The following is a 23,275-nucleotide window of genomic DNA, read 5'->3' on the forward strand; positions in this document are numbered from 1 at the left end:
GCGATAGTTTCATATCGCGCATGATTAATTACCGTGCTGCCGAAGAAACATGCCCGCAAGAATTTAATTTAGGATGAAAAGGAGAGGGAGAAATTAAATAAGATAGGGAAGAGATATGTACAAAAACCATGCAATATCTTGCACAAAGGAGTAAAGAAATGACTGAGCAAAAAAAAAAAACACGTGTAATTTATGGTCGCCTTATTATACGAAAGCATGTGAAGAAATCAGCAGAAGTCGCGGTCAGGCTGCAACCAGTAATGGCCCTGCGGGTTTCGAAAATTACAGAGAAACATCAGAAGAATGTTAGCATCGCGACCAGTATGCATACGGCCAGGAAGCCAGGCAACGTTCACAGATGGCAAATGTCACCGGACGAGATTTACACGCGTAGGTCATGTGTGCTATGAATCACACACGATTACGGAAAACTCGTTTCTTGGAGCATTCCGAGAAGGCTAGCTCGTCTGTGATCCCGCACACTCAGGTACCCCTTCATTACGTATTCATTCACCGTAGAGTTGCGTGTGCGTTTATAGATCCTCTTCGCGAGTCCTCTTCTTGCATAATTATCCGAAACGGACATCTCCGGCGTCGAATTTCATTCTCCGCGGCCGCTTATCGCCAGTCGTTCGCTCGAAACCTGGTCCATTTCGAGTTCTTTTTAAAAAACGAAAGTTATAATTTGTATTTTTTGCCAGAAGTTCCCCCTGCGGAGGAAAATGTGCCATTCGACGTTCGAGCGTCGCAATCGCCTACTTTGTTCGAGTAGAGGGTTTTCCAAAAGCTTTAGAATTTCAGTTTTGGGAAGGGTGGTGGGGGGGGTGGATAAAATAAAAATACGACGTTTAAACGTCCATCGAGGCTGTAAAAAATAAAATCGCGGAGCCTTCTTTCGGAAAAGGCTTTATTTAGCCGTTGATTGCCGCGACGCGTCGTTTCATCGCGCGAGAAACAATTATGCTCGTAGGCTTTCAAGAGAATACGAGGCGCCTCGGATTCAACGACATCGCACAGTCTCCGTAACACAAAGTGTCTGAATACTCCTTTCGGGGACACCGCAACAGCACTTCGCACTTTAAATGTTGAGCCTCATTCAGATTAGCTCGCTTCCTTGAGTTAAGTTGCCGTTCTCGAGTACAAAAGTCAATGGAATAATTGAAGTCCCGTGTTTTATAGAAAGTTGTGTCGCGCTCGATATCCAGCCGGAGGTCGACGACGCTTCACGATGCTTAAATCGAATTATCGACAGAAACGTATCTTGGCGAGCAAACAATCGACGCTGCAACTTAAACGGAAAGACGGCGAAATAATCATCGAAACGTTGCCGTCGAGCCTCGTTTCTCCGAGGCCTGGAAATAATTAGAAACATTCTGAATTACCATTCCGATTGTGACGTTGGAACGACGTTGCGTACTCGTGCCACAAGAGAACAATCGATCGACGTTACCTTCGATATAAATATTTTGTTTGTATAGATTCAACGTCGCGTCTGAAATGGTTGTTAGCGACGACTGTTAGGAGTGGAAAACGTGAAGTGGTTAAATCTTGTTATCTAGCGATAAGTATTTAACGAAAGAAAGGGCTTGATGTGCTTGTTCGGTACTGTTGAGGTTTATTTGAGAAAAATAAATAAAAATAGATGGCGCGCAAACTAGTAACTCCACTATTACAATTAGAGAAGTACGGAGAAAGTATCGTATAATTAAAAGAAAAGAAATATCGCAAAATAAAGACGACGTCGACGATGGAGAAGTAAAATTGATAATCCAAGACAGGCCAGCGTAGACAGAAACGAATCTTGTCGTGCAAACACTCGACATAGTTCTCGCAATAAAATGAATGACGGCGAAATAATTGAAGTCTTGGATCGAACCTGCTCGCTCGGCACCTGGGAATGATTAAAAATATTCTACATTCCGAATTCAACTGTCGATGAAAATCCGTTTCCTCTGCGAAGCACAGAAATTTTGTTTCGCGATGGGGAGCTCGTGAAATGTTACATTATTGAAATGTTTCGATTAATTTCGTGAAAATGGCGGATTGTTATTCAGGCTCGTGGGATTGTTGAATAAAAATTGTTGAATAAAAATCAATTTACATGCTCGCCGTGGAATATAATCGAAACGCGTATTCATTGTCTGCCTCTCGCTTCGGTTAAATAAATTTTAAAATAAAATATCGTCGATGATGGACAACAAAGTTTTTCGTCGGCGTATGAAACGAGGCTAAGCAGCTTAGCGTGGGAGGAGGACGAAATATCTCCAGGGCGGATGACATTACAACGAAACTTTTTTGAAACTCGTTACTCCACTTAATTAGTAAAATGATCTTCGGAATGAATTGTTTAATTCCTCAGTGAAAATCCTTGTCGCCCATACATGGTGATCGACATGTTAATAATTTATTCAAATAAAATTCGATGAAATGTTGATACTCGATTTCGACCCCCTAGAATTCAAAAAAAAAAAAAAATATTGAATTCTGGTCACAATCATCGTACGATTCGTTGAACTCCGCGATTCCCTTGCAGTTGGTACGCTGTGGGTATAAATTCATCGACATAGCCTCAACGATATCTGAGCGTCAATCTCATGTTAATGCGAGGCAGCAGTGATTAGATTAAAAAGTACACGTCGAGGTGACAATGGGACTCGTTCCAGGAAGTCATCGCTCCCAAACGATTTCCGCCACGAAGGGCGACGAACGGGTGTGCAACCGATCGCGAAAATGCGGGAAAATCGTCGATCCCAGACATTAGGGCGCAACACGATTCCGGGGTTTTTTTTTTTGTTCTCCGCTCGAACGCTATCGCCGAAAAGCACGAATACGGAGCGATTCAGACGCCGTTACGTATGCCAAAACTCGTCGATGCAGTCCCGTGGGTGGAGTAGAAAAAAAGAGCCAAAGGGGGGAAAGAGAAATATCAGTTTTTGCTCAGGGCACGGACCTCATGGAAAAGAAATGGAATTTTGCCAAGCCCCCAGCCGCGGTGGAAACGCCACCGTCTATTTTATCCCGCAGTCAATGGCACTCGGCACCTACTCGCCGTAGCTCTACACCCTGTTTCCCTTTTTGCAGGCATCGCATTAAACCTTCCTAATGCCACTTGAGAAAGAGTGGAAGCGGAGAAGGAGCCTGTGGGGGCAGGTTGGGGGGGAAAAAAGAAGGAACCACCCCCGCATCCGATAAATCGATCCGGCTCAAATTTCTCAAGGGAACCGGCCAGGGTGTGTGTTAGTTTTGTGTGGACGACGGAACGCGGGGAAGCCAGGCGGAAAGCGTGAGGGAAAAAGGTGATACGACACAGAATGCCCAACTACCATCGAACGTCCATCGAACGGTGTTCGCAACGTTCGGGACAGACAACGAGAGATTTAGTGGCCGAGGGGTTGTCGGACGTAAACGGGCGCCATAAACTACTTAAAAGGGGAGGCTGCGATTGGGAGCCGCGCGACTGCCGGGGACGATGAGTGTAAACAGAGTGTAAAATATTAGCCATCGACTGCTAGTCAATTTGTTACCCGGCACCACTTTCAACAACAACCGTTCGCTACCTGTTTAAATACCCTCGACGAGATGGTTAAAAATACGAACGACTACAAACTTGAAGGTCACAGTAAAGATATAACAGATACAGTGGAACGTGACTGGAAAATTGTAGGGGCCCGCGGAGGTTTAACTTCATCCGAGAACGTGGCGAGGCGCTTAATTGGGGCGCTTATCAATTCGGTCATTCCAACGCGGAGCGGCTGGTTCTGGACACTGGGTAATTATAGTAATTATGGTAAAGCATCGACGCAGCTAGAGGATGCCGGTATACAAGGGATGCATGCGCATAGCGGCAATACGGGGTCCTCGGTGACAGTGGGCTACGCCAATATTAGGATGAACCTCTTAGTGTGCTCGGAGCCATAACCATTGACGCAACCACTTGAATTAATAGCCGGCAATTAAGGGGGATGATAATGCGTCCAGCGTACCGCCCTTCCGATTCTGCTGGCCGTTGATAAAAACCGCAATCCCGATATTTACTTCTCCCGTGGCGATCCCTCGGGCTCCCTAGACGTCGAGGGCACCTAGGGCGCTCCGTGGTCTGCTTAGACCCAACCCCGATGAAAGGATAAAATTGATCCGTGTGTAAAGACGCGAAATACCCGCTGGTATTATACGTTCTCGCGCAGGCCACGGATATTCCCAGCGAATTTATACCTCGGTGTATCAAGCCGTTGCAATTGCCAACTGCAGGGAATCGCGGAGTGCAACGAACGGGCACGGAGTACGCTTTATGGAAATCGATGGGGATATACGATGATTATGAGTGCAGCTCGCGTTATTTTGACCCATTCGAGACGAGGGGTTCCGTAAAAGAAGTCCACCAGAAGTCGATACTTACTTTTTTTTTTTAAATTCCAGTTGGGTGAAATCGAATATTTACATCGAGTTTTATTTGATTAAATGGAAGTATTAAAGAAAGTATAAGTGTCAAGATGGTGTCTATTCGGTAAGATTGATACATGATTAGGCTTGCAGGAAAGCGTCACTTTCGATATCTTCAGACACCAAAGCGTTGGTTGGATAGCAGGGTAATTAATATAGAGCACTTCTCGAAAGTAAGTCAATTACTATCGGCGGTAAAAGGAACACAACCATTATTAGCGACCGGGCAAGGAGTTGCCTTTCACTATGACAACGCCAGAAATCGTACGAATCTTGCTCCGTCGAGGTTTCCATTTATTCCATAAAAATCCCTTAATGGAAACTAGTTCAAGAACACGGACGATGCCAGGAACCGTCTGTCGCAGCGAGGTTGAAATGTACGAATGGATTGAAGCGTAGCGAGAAGGTGTAAAGAAGGGTGTATACTGTTGTATGATTAATTTCCTTATGGCTTAATGACGAGACGCACTCGATACAGACATTTGGCGTTCTTTTTGTTCGTGCTACGTTACGCAGAGATACGGTCAGTCCAATAAGTATTCGTACCCTCTATATTTATTCAAGAAATTTGTCTAATTTATATTTGTAATTATAAATATATACATGTGTGAATTTTATTCATGTACATACAATTTTCTCTAAAGAGGGCCACCACGCAATTTGATTACATTTCGATGAAAAAAATCAGTCGACCCCTCCCGCAAGCATTCGATAAGACAGGGGTGGGTATCTTGTCGTCTGTCAAAACATTTCATTCTGCGGCAGCAATCTCGTCCGATTTTTCATCATCGAGTGTTCGAGGTTTTCCTCGAGCTATTGCGGCGCGTCTTCTCTGCGCGGAAGGGATCAGGAATTTGATTGACTCAAATTGACTCCTACGTTCCTCGTGTGCGTCAATATGAATTGATGTCGAGCAGATTGGATGATAATCGCCAGAAGCGTTCGAGAAAAACACCCCGCCCTGAAGAGTATATATTCGCAACATCCCCGGCTCTTTGGTTAGATGCTAGGACGTTCGGAGCTCTGACTGTTTGGAATCAATTTTATTCGTTGATGTAGTATCAATTTCGTATGCACCTTGATGTAATCTTCGACATTTTCATTAAATTTGCATTATTTCAAAACATAAGAATAAGAGATTTTCTCGTGATATATTTCTGTGATCTCTGGACGCGAATATTCAGAGGATACGTGATTTTTCGAGGGAAAACGAGCAGCGTCGGCCGATTGTTTCATATCCAAACGGTCGCTTTGGGAAAGGAGGCTCGATCGATCATTCCGAAACGATGATCGTGTACCGTGACTTTAGATACACGCGGCCCTTTGACAGTTTGCAAATGAGACTTCGCGTGGTCACTGTCTTCCTTTTTTCGCCGAATGGTTGCTGACGTGCTTATCGATTACCGATTGAATTTGTCCATGCGTGTCAAGCTCCCTCTCTCCCTCTGTCTACCTCGTCTCTCTTTCTCTCTGTGTACACAGAAGTAGGGAATCCTGCATTTCCTGTTTGACAGTGGGGTTGGTAACGGATTCGGTGGCGTGGCACTAAAAGGGCTCGACGATAAATCACTTCAGTAAATTCCTTGCAAAGCACTAAGTGCTGTGTGGCGTTTGAAAGGATCGCGGCACGGCGCAACGCCGCCGCGCCGGGCCAAGAATAATTATAAGATCCCATTTCGGTGCACTCGGTTTTTTAGGGATCCTAGAACGGGAACACTCGATACCTAACATCCAGCCAAGGTTACTTTGGGGGTTCCTTTTGTTCAAGCTACGATATGCAGAGAGATACAAAGTTCTTCAACGAAGATTCAACTTTAACGGTACAATTTTTTCTAAAGGGTGCCATTGCGCAATTTGTGGTGATCCCCTTTAAGAAAAAGGTGTACCACCTTCCATCGAACTGAACGCTTCGAATATTGTACGTCTTGTCGGGTAACGGAGTCGCTCGTATAAGCCGGGATTACTTCTACGTGACTACGGTATCCGCGAGAAAGATAAAGAATAGCGGTAGTCCTCGGCGCAAGTCTGCTTTACACGTGCATCGCGCGCAATCAGCATGGACAATGAATAAAATTTCCATTTGTCACGTTCCGCGTGGTTTTAAAATAAGGAATTCCTCTCTTTTCGCAGGCGGTCGTGATACGGACAACGATGAAAGGAAGAATTTGGATACGGTTCTGGTGCTACCATCCGACACGAGAGATCGCTTTATCAGACAGATGCCTTTCGGTATCCCCGATCTGAGCTTGGACGACAGCGACGAGAATCCAACGTGGAGCTGGCCTGGAATGTTCAGAACGAGTCACTTCGATGACTGGTACGCGAGCATGCAAGGTATGTGATACAATAAAAATTTCGATCCCTATGATATTGCGTTCCTCGTAGTCTCCTTTACGAAACACGTCTGGTGTTCGATATCATCGTGATTCCAAGATATTATATTGAAAATCGTTATTGCTTTTTTTACTCGAAAGAAATTTTTAGACGTTCGTAACATTTGTACATAAATTCAATCGGAATATTTCTTTATGATTTTGCTCTTCGATATTTATTTTATTTTATTTTATTTTAGAACTAGCAAATCTCTTTGAATTTCCAAACTTACAAGCTAGAGTCGCTTTATAGACAAGTGGTCTATTCCTTTCCAAGGCTTAATACTCCGAAATAGCTGCCGCCTACACCGAATCATCTCCCACTATCATCATTCCTAAGACGATCTCGCGTCGAGAGACCTCAATTTCCAAGTATTTCAAGAAACGCCATCGAATGACCGATTATCAACCTTTTTCGTTCCCTTAATTTCCACTATTTATTTTTGACACCGTCGAACCACCCACGAATTTCGCGATAATTCCCACTTCCCCCCTGAAAAAATTCTTTGTAACGCTTGTTGCACGGATCAGATATTCGCGACAATACAGGCCGCGATTACCTAAATAAAGTGGCGACGGTTCGATTGAAATGACCACGCGCCCGTTGCTTAGGCCACCGCAGAAACGGGATCACGGTTCAACAAGCACAAACATAAAATTACACGGCTCGCGCGCCTCCCCGTGTCCGTATTCCGCTTACATGCGGTTTGTCAAACGTAACTTCCGGTACCCCGTGCTCCGGTAATACCCGCGCGACGATCGGTGTGTATACACCGGGGCCGATTGTTGTTTCCCGTAGCGATACGTTTCACGTTGGTCTGGGTTCGGTGAAAGCATCCACGTCCGTCGCCGAAATTTCTCGAATTTCCGACACATTACTGCAACGCGCGGCCCGTGTACATGCATTGGCACTTTGGATAACGTTGCGTTTGGCCCGCGGAAAAAATCACTCGATTGTGGAAACGAAAACCACCCCCCACCCCCCTCCCGCCGACCGAGTCATATCGGCGGTCTGTCGAGGAATCAGCTCCTCCTACTTCCCTGTACCCTCTAATTTTCATCCACTTTTGCTACCAGGTCCTGCTGCTTTTCTGGAACACCGAACCGGCCAATTGACACACACACACACACACACACAGTTATAAACACCGTGCCGTTGAATCGATGTAATTATAGAATTATATCGGCGATAAAGAAGAAGGCAGTTCGGGAGTATACTAATGAAAGCAATTAGCAGAAATTACCGCCCTAATTAGCTGCTCGTGATTACTGCGGCATTGCGGAAACTGCGGATCCTCTTCGTTCGTCCTCCGATCTTCCTTTTGTCCCTTTTCTGTTCTTCTTTCGTTTCTGTAACGGAAAATTGATTTTATAGCCTTCGAGACGAGCATCTGCGATTTGTTGCCCAGTTCCACGCGGTTCTGCTCACGTTCCCGGAGCAATTTCATGAATGAATCTGCATACAGTTAGAACCGAGTTTCGAGAGGTACGACCGAAAGACGAGGATACAGAGGGCGGGGGAGGGGAACAAAAGAGAAAAAAATATGAGCAAAGAAAAATGGAAAAAAAAGATCCGAAGGGGGAAACAATGAAGAAGAAACAGAGAGGAGCTCGATGGGGGAAAGATTGATGACGTTATCGCGTGGAATTTGCGATGAGACGAGAGTTTTAAATGGAGTCGTGTTTCTCGGATAATGCACGAGGAGATCCTAACTCGCCTTGCCTAATTGCTAATGTATCGAAGTCGATAGACGTTATCGAAATGATGAGATTGCAATGGAGTTGGAATTGTTGGTACTCTTTCTATGACTTCACTTAGTTAACAATTTTAAAGGTACTGTTCGGCAAAAAAGTTAGACTGGAACCACGAGGATCTCCAGCGATGCAAGGTGGGTAAAGGTCGCCCGGATATCTCACGTTTAATGTTATCGACTCCCGGTGGAAAATGAATAAAGCGAATAACAACGGCGGGCACGAGCGCGTGGGAGCAAGCTAAATTTCACACATTCCCGGCCCGTGGCGTTTCTTTTCACGGAGAAATGAAATTTTTTTTTTTTCTTTTACGTTGCTTGAAATATTTCATTTTACATTGGAAGCGACGGAATTAAAAGGCGGCGTAATTGCATTTCTGTTTTTCCGCGTCGAAATTCGAGCTCAGGTTTTTTTTCGGATGGACACGCGATTTCCGGCGATCGTTGGCGAGATGGGCCGAGCTCGCCCGAATCGAATCGGCTCTGGTCCACTGGTTTTTAAAGCTAATTGGCTCCGTGCGCGAGCAAATTAACATTTGTGGAAAGGGAATTCAAAATTAACGCGAAATTTAAACTTGGGTCGCGGATTGGGTCACGCTTTGGGAAATGGAGGCTGTGTAAATTATTGTTTGTAAAGATGGAGTTCGGAATGGCCGCGGAGTGTACTCTAAAATTGGATGCAATAGTATACGTCGTGAACTGTGCAAACAATCGCTGGGAAGATACAGATTCGAAGTAGTTTCACGCCTCGACGGCGACTCGAGAATTGGTTCGCCAAATTATACCATTTCGCGGTCTGAATTCATATTGCTCTCGAATTTAAATAATTTTCCAAAGTATTGGTTGCCAGGAGACAAAGAAATTAACAATTTCAATTCGATTATTAGAAAGAGCTCGGGGAAAGTTTCACGCTGTAACGATTGTTCCCTTCGTCCCTAGGTAGATGTAGTTTAAATTCGACTTGAAAAGCAGCTTGAAACGAGATAAAACGATTTTCGTCGGGTCGACCGTATGTTTAACGTCCTGCGAGTTCTAAATGCGTTAGGTTTGTGGGAAAATTTCGTCGCTCTTACGCGTGCAACGTTTTCCCGGCCCTAATAGGTCTGCGTTCTCCTTGATTTACGCCCAGCTTCGACCAGTGGTTTCCAAACTGTTCAAAAAGCTTCGGAAAGAAAAATAAATAGGGTACAAAAACGAAGAAATAGCAATTAAACGAGATCTTGTTACTTTTCACTTCAGTCGAATTGGATTGACGTGGACAGGTGACAGAATTCGTCGATATTTGTTCGTGTGTATCAATTATAATTTCACGTTTGTACGCTTAATACAGAAATTATAGAACAACAAGGAAAAGACATTAAATAATTTCTTCTGTGGAAGTCGGAGACGGACTTGCGTGTAATTATTCATAAGATTCAGACGCGCAGATATTCTCGAAAGTAAACATGTCTATTTTTGAAAGTGGAACACGTCATCTGTCGCTTCCACATTATAAAAGAATAAAACAAAATCAATATCGAGTGGTTTCCTTTGTTGGTGGAGATCCATCTGGAACTTGGTACTACTTTAAATATGTACGAGTAAAATAGTATTCGTTATTTTATTTAAATTAAAAGGCCAGTCCGATTCTAAATTAACTGATATCGAAACGTAGCAAAAATTCTCCAAACTCGGAGGAAAAATTCCCTTTTTTGGGGAGGTGCCTTTCGAAAAAGTTTGGTAACCACTGTTGGTGCATCTCGTCGACGAGGCTTTTTCACGTCGAACGTTACTCTTTTCGGGCGTAAATTTTTACTCTTTCCGCGAAGAGTTTCTTTTCTCTCCAATCTGGCAACTTTTAATCCCAGAACAGCCGCGGTCTTCCATTCCAGCGACGAGCTGATACGTAACGCGGATTTGAATAACGATTCGTCGGGTCGTGCAATCGACGATTACCGAAAATTGCTGCCCATTCACCGCGGCTTTGCTCCCGCCACGGATAATGAATTACACGACCGACCCGCGCAATTATTCCCTACCGACCCCCCACCTTTCATTTTTGCCCCTTTGTTCGGATTGACAATCGGTATGGCCATCCAGTTAAAAGACCTTTCGGCGGTGAAAGTGATCGTCGTTGAAATAAACCTCGTGACGTATCGTCGACCTTGGTACCCAATAGCAGAACCGACCTTTGTAAAGCAAAACTTTACGTTTTCCCCACTGCTCGCGTTTTGCATCGGGGTTACGCAACCGACAGGATACAGATAGCCATCGGTTTTTGCGTCGATCTCGCAGCATATAGCGTCGCCGGTACGGAGGCATTGAAATCACTTTTTTCCACGAAAGCGAATCGTCGTTTTTGTGCGAGCCAAATCACAGCGACGAGTAAACAGTTTCTTTGTCGTCTCTGACTGAGTCGGAGACGGAGAACATTCAACATGTAGAATCCGAGAGGAGAATAACGTAGAGCCGAAGGTGCCTTTCCAAAACGAGCTTTGGAATTGATCTGAGCTTTCTTGACCCAATAAAGATGTTCTCTTCCTAGGCACGGACAAAAGACTAGGAAATGGATTTAATGCAACAAAATTGAACTCCTAGATCTCTGTCAGCTTTAATGATACTTGAAGAAAAGTGAGCCAATACTTCCTTTACCTCTTTATCCATTTCCTCCTTCACCCGGTATATCAAATTAAACGTAAGCGCCAATGAACGACAGTGTCAATGAACATCTAACCGCATCGAAATCCATACGTGTACGTAGATCAATTCAAAGATCTAGTTCCGTTAATCGAAACGAATGGATCTGACTATCAAATCGCGCTCGTGAAAATGGCGTTCACAAGGCGGCAAATTATTCAACCGGACGACAACAGTCCAACAATTCTTTCTTGCTCGTTGGATGAAATTTCCCGGTCCTGTTCATCACGCGCAAAACTTTCCTGTCGATGCCTCGTAGCCGCGAATAAAATCCGTGACATTTCCATGTAACGACACCGACGTCCGGCATTACACAGTCGAATTCATTCGTCAAATATCGGCTCGTACGAATGGCCATAAGTGAACCCGATGAACGATATCGTTCCTACGGTTTTCCACGCTTTTTTCCGCGCCGAGAATAATACCCGTCAATGAACGAACAGGAAACTGACATAAACACGAGTTCCCCCCCACTCAGTTTTCCTCTCGTTTTCGCGATCTTGTTTTCTCTCGTTTCGCCCCATTGTTCTCGACGCCCTTACTCCACCTATGTGAACGTTAATTTCGGTTTCGAAGATAGGAGAAGGTATATAGTTTATATTTAATCTCTCACACTGACGAGAATCCGTTTTAATAGATTTGCGAGATTTTGGCGATGAAAATAAATCCAAACGCGAATCCTGAGTGTTCCTATTTTTAAGTATGTACGTATAATCGAATCATTTTCAGAAATGGCTTTTGGCGTGTGATGGAAATTAAATATGATTAAATTAAATTTATTTAACTTTCACGCTAACGTGGATATCTTTAATAGATTTTCACGGTGGAAACGAGTCCAAACGCGATCCTGTGAGTTCCTATTTTTGAGTATGTACAATCGAATCATTTCCAGAAATAACTTTTGACGTGTGATGGAAATTAAATTATATTAAATCCTTCACGCTGACGAGAATATCTTTTAGAGACTTGTGAGATTTCAGCGACGAAAACGAGTCCAAACTCGACATTTTCTATTTCTCTAAATTTGATTTAGAAATTTAGAAGAAAAGTTCTTTTTAAATTTGATTAAATTAAACTTGAACAGCAACGCGTTCAATTTGTCGAGCATCGCGAAAGACTGTATTCGCCATTGTTGTTTTATTCGACGTTACTGCACAATGATTGATACACGCCAGCGCACGTTGAACGATACGAAATAAAGCTTTCGTCGAAGCGAAAATAAAAACAGAATTCTCCATGGCGAGCGACACGATCGAGGGAAAGTGATTCTACGTGGAAAAAATAAATTCAAAACGTGGAACTAACTTTTTCGGGCCCAGGCTTAGGTTTTCGAGAAAATCGATGTCGAAATTGTTTCAAGGGCCTCTTGCGCGTTTTACAAAAATTCATATTTGATGGACGTCACCGTGAACGACTATCGTTACCGATACAAAAGTAACGGTTCGTAAATAAAATATTATTTTCTTCTAATTATATAACTTCCAACGCTCTCGCGAGACTTTAAATTCATCCTGATTTAACCAACTATACATTAAAATTGTACGAGTGAGTTCATATAGATTCAAGAGGTCTATTTATGCAAGCCGACGATGTACAGATCGATTTATATAAATTTAAGAGGGACCAGTTCAAATAAATTGAAGTTCTGTGATGTCGAATGAAGTATGCGCAGCCTGGAGTTAAGTTTTGTTCATTTGGAGAGTTATCGGGGATTTCCAAAGAGAAACGAACAATGCTTGGACGTATAAAAGCTTTCGCCTTAAAGAGGTACTAGTGATAAAGGTTCCGACTGTATATCCTAACGTAAAACTCTTCATTGCTATAGAACTGTGTGTTATACCAGTGCTTTGAAATGGCACGCCAGACGTCATAGACTACGTAATAATCCTTAAGCGAAGGCGGTCTCGTTTGTACATATGCTTTTACACCTCCGTTTGCAAACTCTACTACACTATACGTAGACAGTATTCACATTTCACGCAGTAACCTCCGATATTTATGGCATCTCGTTACCCAGGTTGTATCCGAATTTATATCAAATGTAAACAATTGTACACGCTCACGATATTTCCATTGGCTGAAGAATTGCTAATTTTTGTAATTTTTTTCTTCGAATATCCGAATATCCGAAAAAAGAATACTTCAATTTTAATTTCATACGGATCAGTATTTCTTACAATGAATAGATAATTATTCCTGATGGATCCAGTAGCTATTTATATAACTCACCACCAATTGTTATTAGCTCACCCTGTATATCGGTGCCCGCAAGGATCCCGAAAGCTGTGTCAGGGTCTCGTTTTACCGGTTTTTGGATACGCTTCGCTTTCTCTTACATCATTTAATATTAATTCTCGCGGCGACCAAGGTGAAATTAATTAAGCTGTTGGTACGGCCGTTCTTCGAAACGTGAACCGGGCATTATCGGAGTAATTATCCAGTTAAATAATGGATCGTGTAACTTCTACTTGAAGATGAAACATTGCACAATCTTCGCGACCAAATACGTATCCCGAAACACTTTAAACGTTTTACTAACGAGAACTGACATAAACTCGACCTAAGTCTCAACTTAAATTCATTTACATATAATGTTTGCGCACCGATTCTAACAGACTGTTCTCTTTTCGGATTATTTAACTGTATACACAATTAATCAGCACGTCAAATAAAAGTGATTCTAATGCCTCGCCCCGCGAGCACTCCTTTATCTTCTGTTCAAACAAAATGATACCAGTGTCAAGTTCTGGAAATAATAATGGAATATTGTCGTTGTCTTAACCTTCGCTTTCAACCTGTTAGATTGTTCAGCAAACATGCAACATTGTGTGCTACATGTCGATTCTTTTGTTCGAGCTTGTATGTGTCGCTTGAATAGGGGAACGTGATGGGAACAGCTGACTTGGACGAGGTGAGACTACGAACATAGATCCATCGGTGCTGTCAGCGCGATTATTCTTGTGTTTAATCTTCTCAGGGGAATTTTATTTCACTTGAAATAAAAATTTGAAAGATGAGGTAACGAGACATCTCTGTTTATAAGTGTTACATTATTTTATTTTTCTATGCGAAGTAAAGTGATACGTCGACACATTATCAACGAAAAGGATCGATATTAATTCTGTTGGGTGTAACACAAAGCGGCATGGGTCTGGCTGCTGTCCGTAGGAACAGAGAAAAGTGAAATCGCGGTCACAAGTAGGGTCGTGGAGTAACGCGAAATCGATTATCGAAGAAATTACCATAATATCGCAGACGCTGAATCACTGCTCGTTACGGGCGAGGATAAATTTTGCGTTTGAATAAAATCGTTGTAATCGCCGGGGGAAATACCGTGGATATTATCGCGCGCGCTCGCGTAAGAGACTGTCGAAATTCTTATCTACGAATAACGAATTAAATTTACTAATCCTCCCTTTTGCAATTATTTGCAATATCCTTTTCCTCGTTTCGTTCTCGATTGACTTACACTCGCGTCGAACCTCTTCCTCTGTACTGACTTTTTCTACAACTTTATCTTTCAAATTTTTATTTCAAGTGAAATAAAATTCCCCTCGTGCGTCCACGTGAAGTGCCAATAATGTTATACCCAGCGGCTATAAAGCGTCTATATCACGGTGCGCGTTGTACGTCGGTTCCGTTTCCATCGGTATGATTGATAGAGCAAAGGATGAAGGTTTAACGACCCTCTTGCGAGTTTCTAGATTTTTCTATGCAAACGAGGACGTCGTCGAATAATACACCAACGCGTATCCTGATTGAGATCCCGCGCAGGAATAATCAGGGTCGATACAGTCGTCTATTCTGTTCTGACGGGGGGGGGGGGCGGGGCGGGGACCTCTATTGTAAGCGTAATAAAATATGCGGAATTTATCGACGGGGCTATCACGCATCCATTGACGGCCTCAATTTGCGCATAAATTATTATTACGTCGCGGTGATATACACGGTTGGCCGGAATGTCGCGAGGCGTACAATATGCAGGTCTTATCGGTCGTTAAAAACTACCCAGCACGCTTCTTTTGCAAGGTCTAACAACGGAAATGAATAAAACTTTGGTGGAAAGTGACGAGTTTAGAATTAGTCTGAAAAGGATTTTCCTAGGCGAGTTAATCAGAGGTAGTAAAATTAGAGATGGTAAGAAAATGAATTCTGGAAGTTACGTGTCAAAGAAAATCAATTTAAATGGATTATTTGAATTTCGATGAAATTACAAAAATAAATACCACCGTAACAAAGTTGAATCACAGTAGATATTTTCGTGAATATTAATTTGACAGTCAAAGTGTTTAGAAAACTAAGAAATGGAATAATATTCCTGAAACGAGTTAATTCCAGCGCCGAAGGCTATGTGACTATATAAATGTCGAGCTAAAAGTAGGAACAGCGTGCAATATCTTTTAACCGATCATATTTTTGAATTCATAAGTGGTCGTAGCCGATGTCAGGTCGATGACACGACGGCAGCTTAATTAAATCATATAAATATATCCTGCTTCGATTTTCGCCTGTCTTTATGCTCGTGCAATATTCACGCGACGACTCGGTGTAAAGACACCGGAATACCGATACCGTAGGTGTTTCACAGTGATAACACACGCCGCAGACGTTAGGACATCCTTGAGACTGACACAGAAACGCCACGTCGCTGCGAGCATTATTAAGCCATTATCCTGCCACTGATAGAGCGGTTGAGATCGTAATTTTCATTGACGATGCTATAGAAATAATCACAGCTGCTATTTCTGCATCCGTCTTAACCTGGACTGTCTTTAGCGTTGTGTTCCCAGTCTTAAATTATGCTCGATGCCTTGCGAGCCAATGCGTACCTGTCGCCCCGAGGCTTTCTCAATATCGCTTTCCGTTCCGTGTCCGAGGAACTCTCGGCTTAAGCTAACAGTGCAAGTTCGATTACACTCGTGGACCTCCCGATCCCTCTCGATCCAAACACTTGGAAGAAGACAATATATATCGCGACGATGGTCGTTTGTTTCAGCCCTCGACTAATACCAGTTGCCACTATTTCCCTTCCAGCGTCCTCCATGCTGACAAATAGCGTGTCCCGTTTAAATTTAAATAAACACAAGCCCCTTTTTATATCTTTACGTTTGAGGGAATTTTTGTGTTCAAAACGTAGAGTTCGTGCCTCTTAGACAGGATCCACTGTGTATTCGTATACCAAAAAATACTTGACGAACAATCACCTTGAAAACCCTCTGAATTTCTCCTATAATTTCGCAGCGAAATCAAAGCAGAACCCGTCAATCGGTCGCTTTTAGCTTAATTTGAGTCGATGCGACAGTCGCATGCCTCGATAAGTCTGAAACCGTAATCGTTCCGTTCAATGGAATTCCATTGGATATAAGGGAATCAATTTGCCACGTTCGACGTACCGATAGAATCTAAACACGTCTGAATCCTATCGGCACTCATGATCCAATCCCTGCTGTCCACCGTTTCATCCCCATCGGCTATCGCCACCCCTCCCTCCATCCCCGTTCCTATTTTCTTCACACGTGGCGACAGGTGGTGTGTGTTTACGTCGCGTCCGCTGCTCCTGGGTTTTCTAATCTTCCTCCTCTTTTCAGCTTTCATGAAAAGGTTGAGCGATCAGATGGCTGGCATTCTGTCAGATCTCCCTGAGGACGGTATCGGGCTCGCGGGCAAGATTCCCGAAGGAGCGAACACCACCTCCACCACCAAGGTGAGTCGACGTATGATTATTACTATAATTTCCGTCTGCCTCGTTTAACCGCGCTCCCGCGACTAATCAGCTCGCCTCGCTGGCAAATTTCTTCCTATAGTTAACCCTTTGTGCGCGTACGGCTGCTCCTCAATCAGCAAGTTGGATGATGCATCCATTCTTCGTGCACGCGAGCGCGTGTTCTCTTGGTCGACGAGAAATTAAATTCACGCTACGCTGATCCCCATCGTTTGCGATTGCCTTGTAATAATAACCGAAATAATGGCTCGCTCGCTCGTTGAAATTGGTCAAACTTTTCGATACGTTTAAAAGTTACGCGCGAGAAGAACGAACCTCGGATTCTCGTTTGAAATTGCAGTTTGTTTCGTTAACTCTATGAGGAGGACTATGAAGTTGTGTAATGAGGTAAACGGACCTTATTATGTTAGCGTAGATTGTGTAGCTTTCAATTTTAAGACGAGATTGTGTTGACGCCTAGTGGATCGAACCTTTTTATATTTCATTTGATAAAAATGAGGACAAAAGAGGAATCTGTACATTTGGCTTGCATGAATGGGAAAATGTGAGTATGTGTGGCCTGTGAAGAGTTCAAACGGTAACCATTCCATTTAATAAAAATGACGAAACACGAGTGCGAGAGAAGAAACTGTTTAACTTGGATGAATGGAAAGAATACGTGTACCCTTGAAAGAGTTTAGTTGGTACCCGCTACAATTTCATTTGACGAAACAAGAGACTGTTTGGCTTGGATGAATGGGAAGAGTACGTGTGCCTTTTGAAGAGTTCGAGTGTTTTGGTACCCCATAGAGAGTTCTACATCGATTAAGAAACGTGGATGTGTTTCTTTGCAGATCATCGATGGTCACGTAGTGACCATGAACGAGACGACCTACATGGACAGCAACGACGAGTACGGAACGGTGATCCGCGTTCGCATTATCGACGTGAAACCTCAGAACGAAACGATTCCAATAACCGAAAGCGGGACTAACGCCGAAGGAACCACGGTACCACCCACGATCGCCAACACCAACGGTGCTACCTCCAGCGAGGAATCCACCACACCTGCAAGAAGCGTCGAGACCATCGAGGAGTTCGACAACGAGATACCGAATAAAGGAGACACCCTAACTGCTTGAAGGCAGATCAACGATCCAAGGGACCAGCCTCGGAATTGAATCCAAAAGAGCACGCGTAGATTTTCGCAAATTCCGTTCGAAAAATCGGCTTGCAAATTCCTATCTCGTCGTTACGATCGTTGCTAATCGTGGTACTCTTAATATCCGATCTAGTACACTGAATAAGTACAGCGTACGCTTGGATCAATATTACAACTAGAAACGATAAAAGTGGAACAATTTAAGATATGTGGATATCTTGTCATTCCTTCTAATCTCTTTCTTATGGATTCGATCCCGATGCCTCGTCTAACGAATAATATGTGTAAACTATCGCGTGATAACAAAGCGTCGACTATCGTAGAGACATAAAAATAGCATACATATTATATAATATACGTTCCCCAATGATCGCACTGTATACATTAAGTCGCCTGCAACGGAACAACCGTTGCATCGTTTAGAAATATATATATGCATACATCTTCCTAATAAATGCGAGCTGGATTTCGTACGCAGCGTATCTTGTAAGAATTACCAGCGTTAGTGAGACTATTATTCCAGGTTGTACTATCTATGACATCCCAGCAGTGATGAGCGTTTGATTGGGGAACGAGAACTGTTATACATTTTTTAAACAAATAGCAAAGAACTACTGTCAAATATAAGATTCCTCCTGTTTCTTCTGGACTCTATTTCCTTCCTCCTGAATGATCCCAGCAAGAATATAATAGCATGTAACGGAAATTTTATACGTGTATTTTACTTCGTTTATATGGTCAACGTATTTTATTTATGTTAATATACAGATGAAAATATAAAATGTGCAATTTAATAATTGCGACGTTCTCGTCGTAGGTTTCGAGTGAGAGAGGAAGTCTTCGTCGTAAAGATTATTTTTTAAAGAAAGAAAATGTTAGTGCGATATAAATAAATACTGTTGACATAAGCCTTGTCGTTTCTTTCATTTGTTAGCTAATATATCTGATTATGTGATTATTCTAACAGTAGTTTTCTTATACGTGAGCATATATTTTAAGTCCCTTTTTCTGTCATAGGGAAAATTCCTGGTCTTTTAGGGTAAGGCCTAATATCCCATGCCTACCAATCCATTATTAAAATCCTCATGGTGTCTTTGTGTACATTGGAGGGGGGAGGAGACCGTCATGACCGACCGTATTCTCCAATCCATCAGCTGCTGCCCTCTGGTAAGTCTCGTGGAGGCGTTTAAATTTACTTTAATTCGTTTAAATCAAACTGCAAAAATAAATCGTAATAAATACATTGATATTCACCCATTTTATATTATTAAAAATAATAGATACAATCGTGTACTTACATGTTTATCGAGTCTTTTCGAAACTTATGGTATTGATTCTGGCTCCCATTTGTCAGATCTTCTGATGTAGGGATAGTTAAAAATGGAAACCCAGGTGAAACAGGCAATTCATCAGGACGAACAGTTTGTCCTTGTTATTCCAGCACACTGTGAAAATTATTATTAGTATTAATAAGCGAATAGGTAAACGAGTAAAAAAATTTTTCAACTTATTCTTAAATTTTACCTGTAGGTGGTGTTTTCGATGACGATTCATTTTCTACCTTCTCAAGTTCTATCGTCGTAACAGCGTTAGAGCCAGAGATATTTGGAGACGGTGGCATATCTGACGATTCACCTGTATTACCTTCGGCGATGACTAGGTGGGATGTAGACGTAGGTGGAAAGAAATACACCTGAGCAACAGTGGGAATTATATTTGTGCGCATGAGCTTCTCGCTGGACAAAATCTCCGGCTGAAGTCCCTAGTCGCCATATAGTGAAATATTATTACCAAATTGAATTCCCTAGTAGTCATATAGTGTAATTTTACCACATTAGAGTACTCTATGTTACCAGACGAAAGACCCTACCATCACAGCTTATTATCTCATAAGATATATGTTATTACTGCAGGACATAATCACTTATGATTATTACACATATACTCGTTTACAAACATGTAAACGATTTCCTATCTCGCAACCCTTGTATAAGACGAGCTTCTTATAACGCAATCCTCGTACAACATGTCCTTTTATTAAACAACCCTCGTGTCGCACCCCCGTGTCTTGCAACCCTCCTACAACGCGTCCTTTCTATAACACGACATTCTTACAACCAGCCATCGAAACCTGGTGCTTTCATGGAACTGAAAAGAAAAGTGGCGGTTGCTTATCCGTGAACTGAACCGATTCCACGGGGAAATCCGCATATTGTTTCCAGCTGCCACTCGAGTAAACACAAGGCGCAGGTATCTGCGTTAATTACGAAAGTGAAAGTATGGGTCATTCACGATGTTGGGGTACATGTATGGGTATGCACGTGCATATGGAATAAAAAGAAATCTCCCCGGTGCTCCTCTTCTTTCTGTTCCTTTTACGTAACTGATCTTGATACTGTTCGCGCCGTTTCGATCATCCACGCGACGCGCTGTCACTTGCTATTCGATGTCCTCTTACCTTTACGACTTTTTTCACTGGCGATTATACACATTCATAGTACAAATATCAAAGTCGACAAGGTTGAACTTGTCGCGATAATTCGTTTCTTAATTACACGTTCCTGATAATGACTCATTTTATCACCCGACAAGCTTAACGAGAACGAATAATCTTGGGTACTTTCTAATAATTGTTTGGAAATGCTCAATTAGGAAACGTGCAAATAGCAAAAATACTTGGTCCTATGCCACGGTATCGTGGATCATATTCGACAGAGTTTCGAAATTGTTAGGATTCGATTCGAACTGTGTTTGAATAAAAGTACAATTTCCCTTAAATTTTTGGGTGAGTCATTTCTTAATCCACCACTCCCTTGAAGGTACCCACAACCATTCCTTCGTTTCTCCTCCCATCGAGCAAACCTTGTACACTCAGTTATTATTATTATTATTATTCACAGTGCTATCACCTTAACGTCATCAGTTCTTCAGATTTTTATTTTGTTACATCGTCAGCTTCGAGTTCTGGCTTCGAGAAAATTTGACATCGTTGGGGGCCAAAGTGAACTACTCCTGCTCGTACCCTCGCACTTTCTGCCCCATGAAAAGTACTATCGATGTTCCTCGTGGTACCTGTAGCCTCCAGTAGTCTTGAAACTGTTGGTCCTGCACTGGATACACCCTGTATAGGTTCACCGAGTTAAAACAGAAATTAGGAGCGAAGCGTGTCCCCTTTCTCTTGCCAAGCCAACCGTGGTATAAAATACTTTCCCTCTCGCGAGGCGAGGCAACCGGCAAACCGTCGAACAGAAAGAGCGAGCAGGAAGGAAAAGGCAGGGACAGGCAGGCCTGTGGCTCGCGAACGGAAAACCGGAAAACGATCGCTTCTAATCGCGAGTCTCCGGCTCGTTTCCCTTCTAACTTCTCTGCTCTTTGTTTCTCGCTTCGCGACGCAGACCGTTCTGTCCTTCTTCGTTCAACGGGACGTAGTTTTCGTTCAGTCCAACGTCACCCAGCCGGACGTCGGAGTCAAGACTGATCTCTGTTCGTGAGATTCGCTCTGACCGAGTCACGCGAGCAGTGGACACGCTTCCGGCCATCAGGCTCCTGAGAGCGCTTCCTTCTAGAGAATAAGAGGCGTTCAGATTATCAGAGGTTCGATGCAAGGGCTGTCAACTCGGTGCTCTTAAATGGGATCGAATTTTGTCAATTCTGCAGGAATGTTCCAAAAGTACAAAGTATAAAGTTAACAATGGGGGGGGGGGGGGGCGGGTATCTCTAGGTCAATGTCTCGAGATGCAGTGAAAAGCTAACGGTTTGAATTCAATATCTCTAGCCAATATTCCCATAACTCAGACTCCCATAAATTAAAGAAAGTTTCATAAAAGAACAGCAGGAGTTGAAGAGAATTTGACTGCAGAAAGCTTGCCTACAGGGTCGCCAAACAGGTGGTGATAACTAGCGTGAATAGTGGGAACTATGTTAGACGTTCTTCTGTCCACAGTGCTGACCATCGATATAAATATTTATTGTTACATAACTGGTTATATTTAATATACTTTTCCCTCGCCTTTACACCACGAGTACATATTCACTTCTGCTCCAGTTCCTCGGCAGTATCGCCAATTATGATCTACGCTGTATTCCAGGTAAAATAACAGACATACCGACGGAAGTGAAAGGATAATATAAGGAAACGTATTCCTCGTGTCTTTTTGGCAGTTAAATCACACAAGTCTCTTTTTTAGCATATTTAACTGCGCAGCCTTACGTTCTCTCCGCGTTTTATTGTTATATCATTCGAGGCTGTTTTTTCGAGGCCTAGAAATGCTTTCCGGATCCTTAATAAAGAACAATACTATATATTTCTGCGCGTTTTACGCTACTTTCCAGCTTATGCGTTATCTTGTGTTTTGTTTCGGACTTTCTGTAATTACTATCGCAAGGTTCCGCTCCGATGGCCTTATTACGTGCGAGCCCGTGCATTGTCTGGTTTCTACTAATTTGTTGCAATCGAAACTATGTTAGGCGTAAAAGCTTCAAATCGATCGATAAGGGTGGTAAAATTCACAAATTCGAAGGATGTTAGCGGACCGATATCAATTTACAAGTACGCACTCGTTCGAATTTTAAAAGATTGTAACAGCGTTTTCTCCTGCTTTTTTTTTTTAACTGTTACGTTTGTTCTTGCCCCCCCCCCCTGCCCTACTCGCGGTACTTTCTCCGCGTGGCAGAGCGTTGTGTTTAATCAATTCTCTGTCAGGATCAACAGTGACCCGTCGATCATAGAGAATTAATAGCCCGTTGCCAGGAATCGCGGTAACGAACGGCCCATTAAAAACAAGAATCGCGTGGTTCGTTAAGACGAACGTCAGAATGCAGAGATGTCAACGTGATAGACTCCGCGGGAGACTCGATCGGGTGCGATCGTTAGCGATCCAGTTGATTATCGCCTAGCGATAGGAACGATGGCGAGTCAAACATGTTATTTGCTCTTTCGTGCTAATTGTACTTTCGTGCAATTCTACTTCGCTTATATAAGAATCTATCAACAAACCACAACCGTGGCATGCATTGTTATCATTCAACTGCACAGACCAAACTCGTGATGTTCTGACCTCATAGCTTAACCACGAGTCCCACCCGTGTCTCTACAATGCATGGTTAATCCACTTGGGAGTTGCATTATCGAAAAGGTGCACTTCTCCCAAAACCACTGTCAATTTCTACTTCT

The 23,275-nt window shown here is 42.9% G+C and overlaps 1 protein-coding gene and 1 long non-coding RNA gene across 2 annotated transcripts in view; one reads left to right on the forward strand and one right to left on the reverse strand.

The window, feature by feature from the left end:
* The window catches only part of LOC128884806 (icarapin-like), a 39,388-nt gene extending 20,378 nt beyond the window's left edge, over window positions 1-19,010 (forward strand). The window contains exons 2-4 of the mRNA XM_054138475.1: window positions 6,571-6,774; window positions 16,828-16,943; window positions 17,795-19,010. Coding sequence (XP_053994450.1) covers window positions 6,571-6,774; window positions 16,828-16,943; window positions 17,795-18,082 — 608 coding nt within the window. The 3' untranslated portion in view covers window positions 18,083-19,010. The remainder of the gene's footprint in view (window positions 1-6,570; window positions 6,775-16,827; window positions 16,944-17,794) is intronic.
* Window positions 18,322-19,806, reverse strand: LOC128885035 (uncharacterized). The gene is made up of 3 exons (XR_008459540.1): window positions 19,627-19,806; window positions 19,401-19,547; window positions 18,322-19,318 (listed from the first exon to the last, which is right to left on the reverse strand). It is a non-coding gene; the product is annotated as an uncharacterized LOC128885035 (long non-coding RNA).
* Between the last annotated feature and the right edge of the window lie 3,469 nt (window positions 19,807-23,275).

The sequence above is a fragment of the Hylaeus volcanicus genome, chromosome 1 (assembly GCF_026283585.1).
Source record: "Hylaeus volcanicus isolate JK05 chromosome 1, UHH_iyHylVolc1.0_haploid, whole genome shotgun sequence".
Classification (NCBI taxonomy): Eukaryota; Metazoa; Arthropoda; class Insecta; order Hymenoptera; family Colletidae; genus Hylaeus; species Hylaeus volcanicus.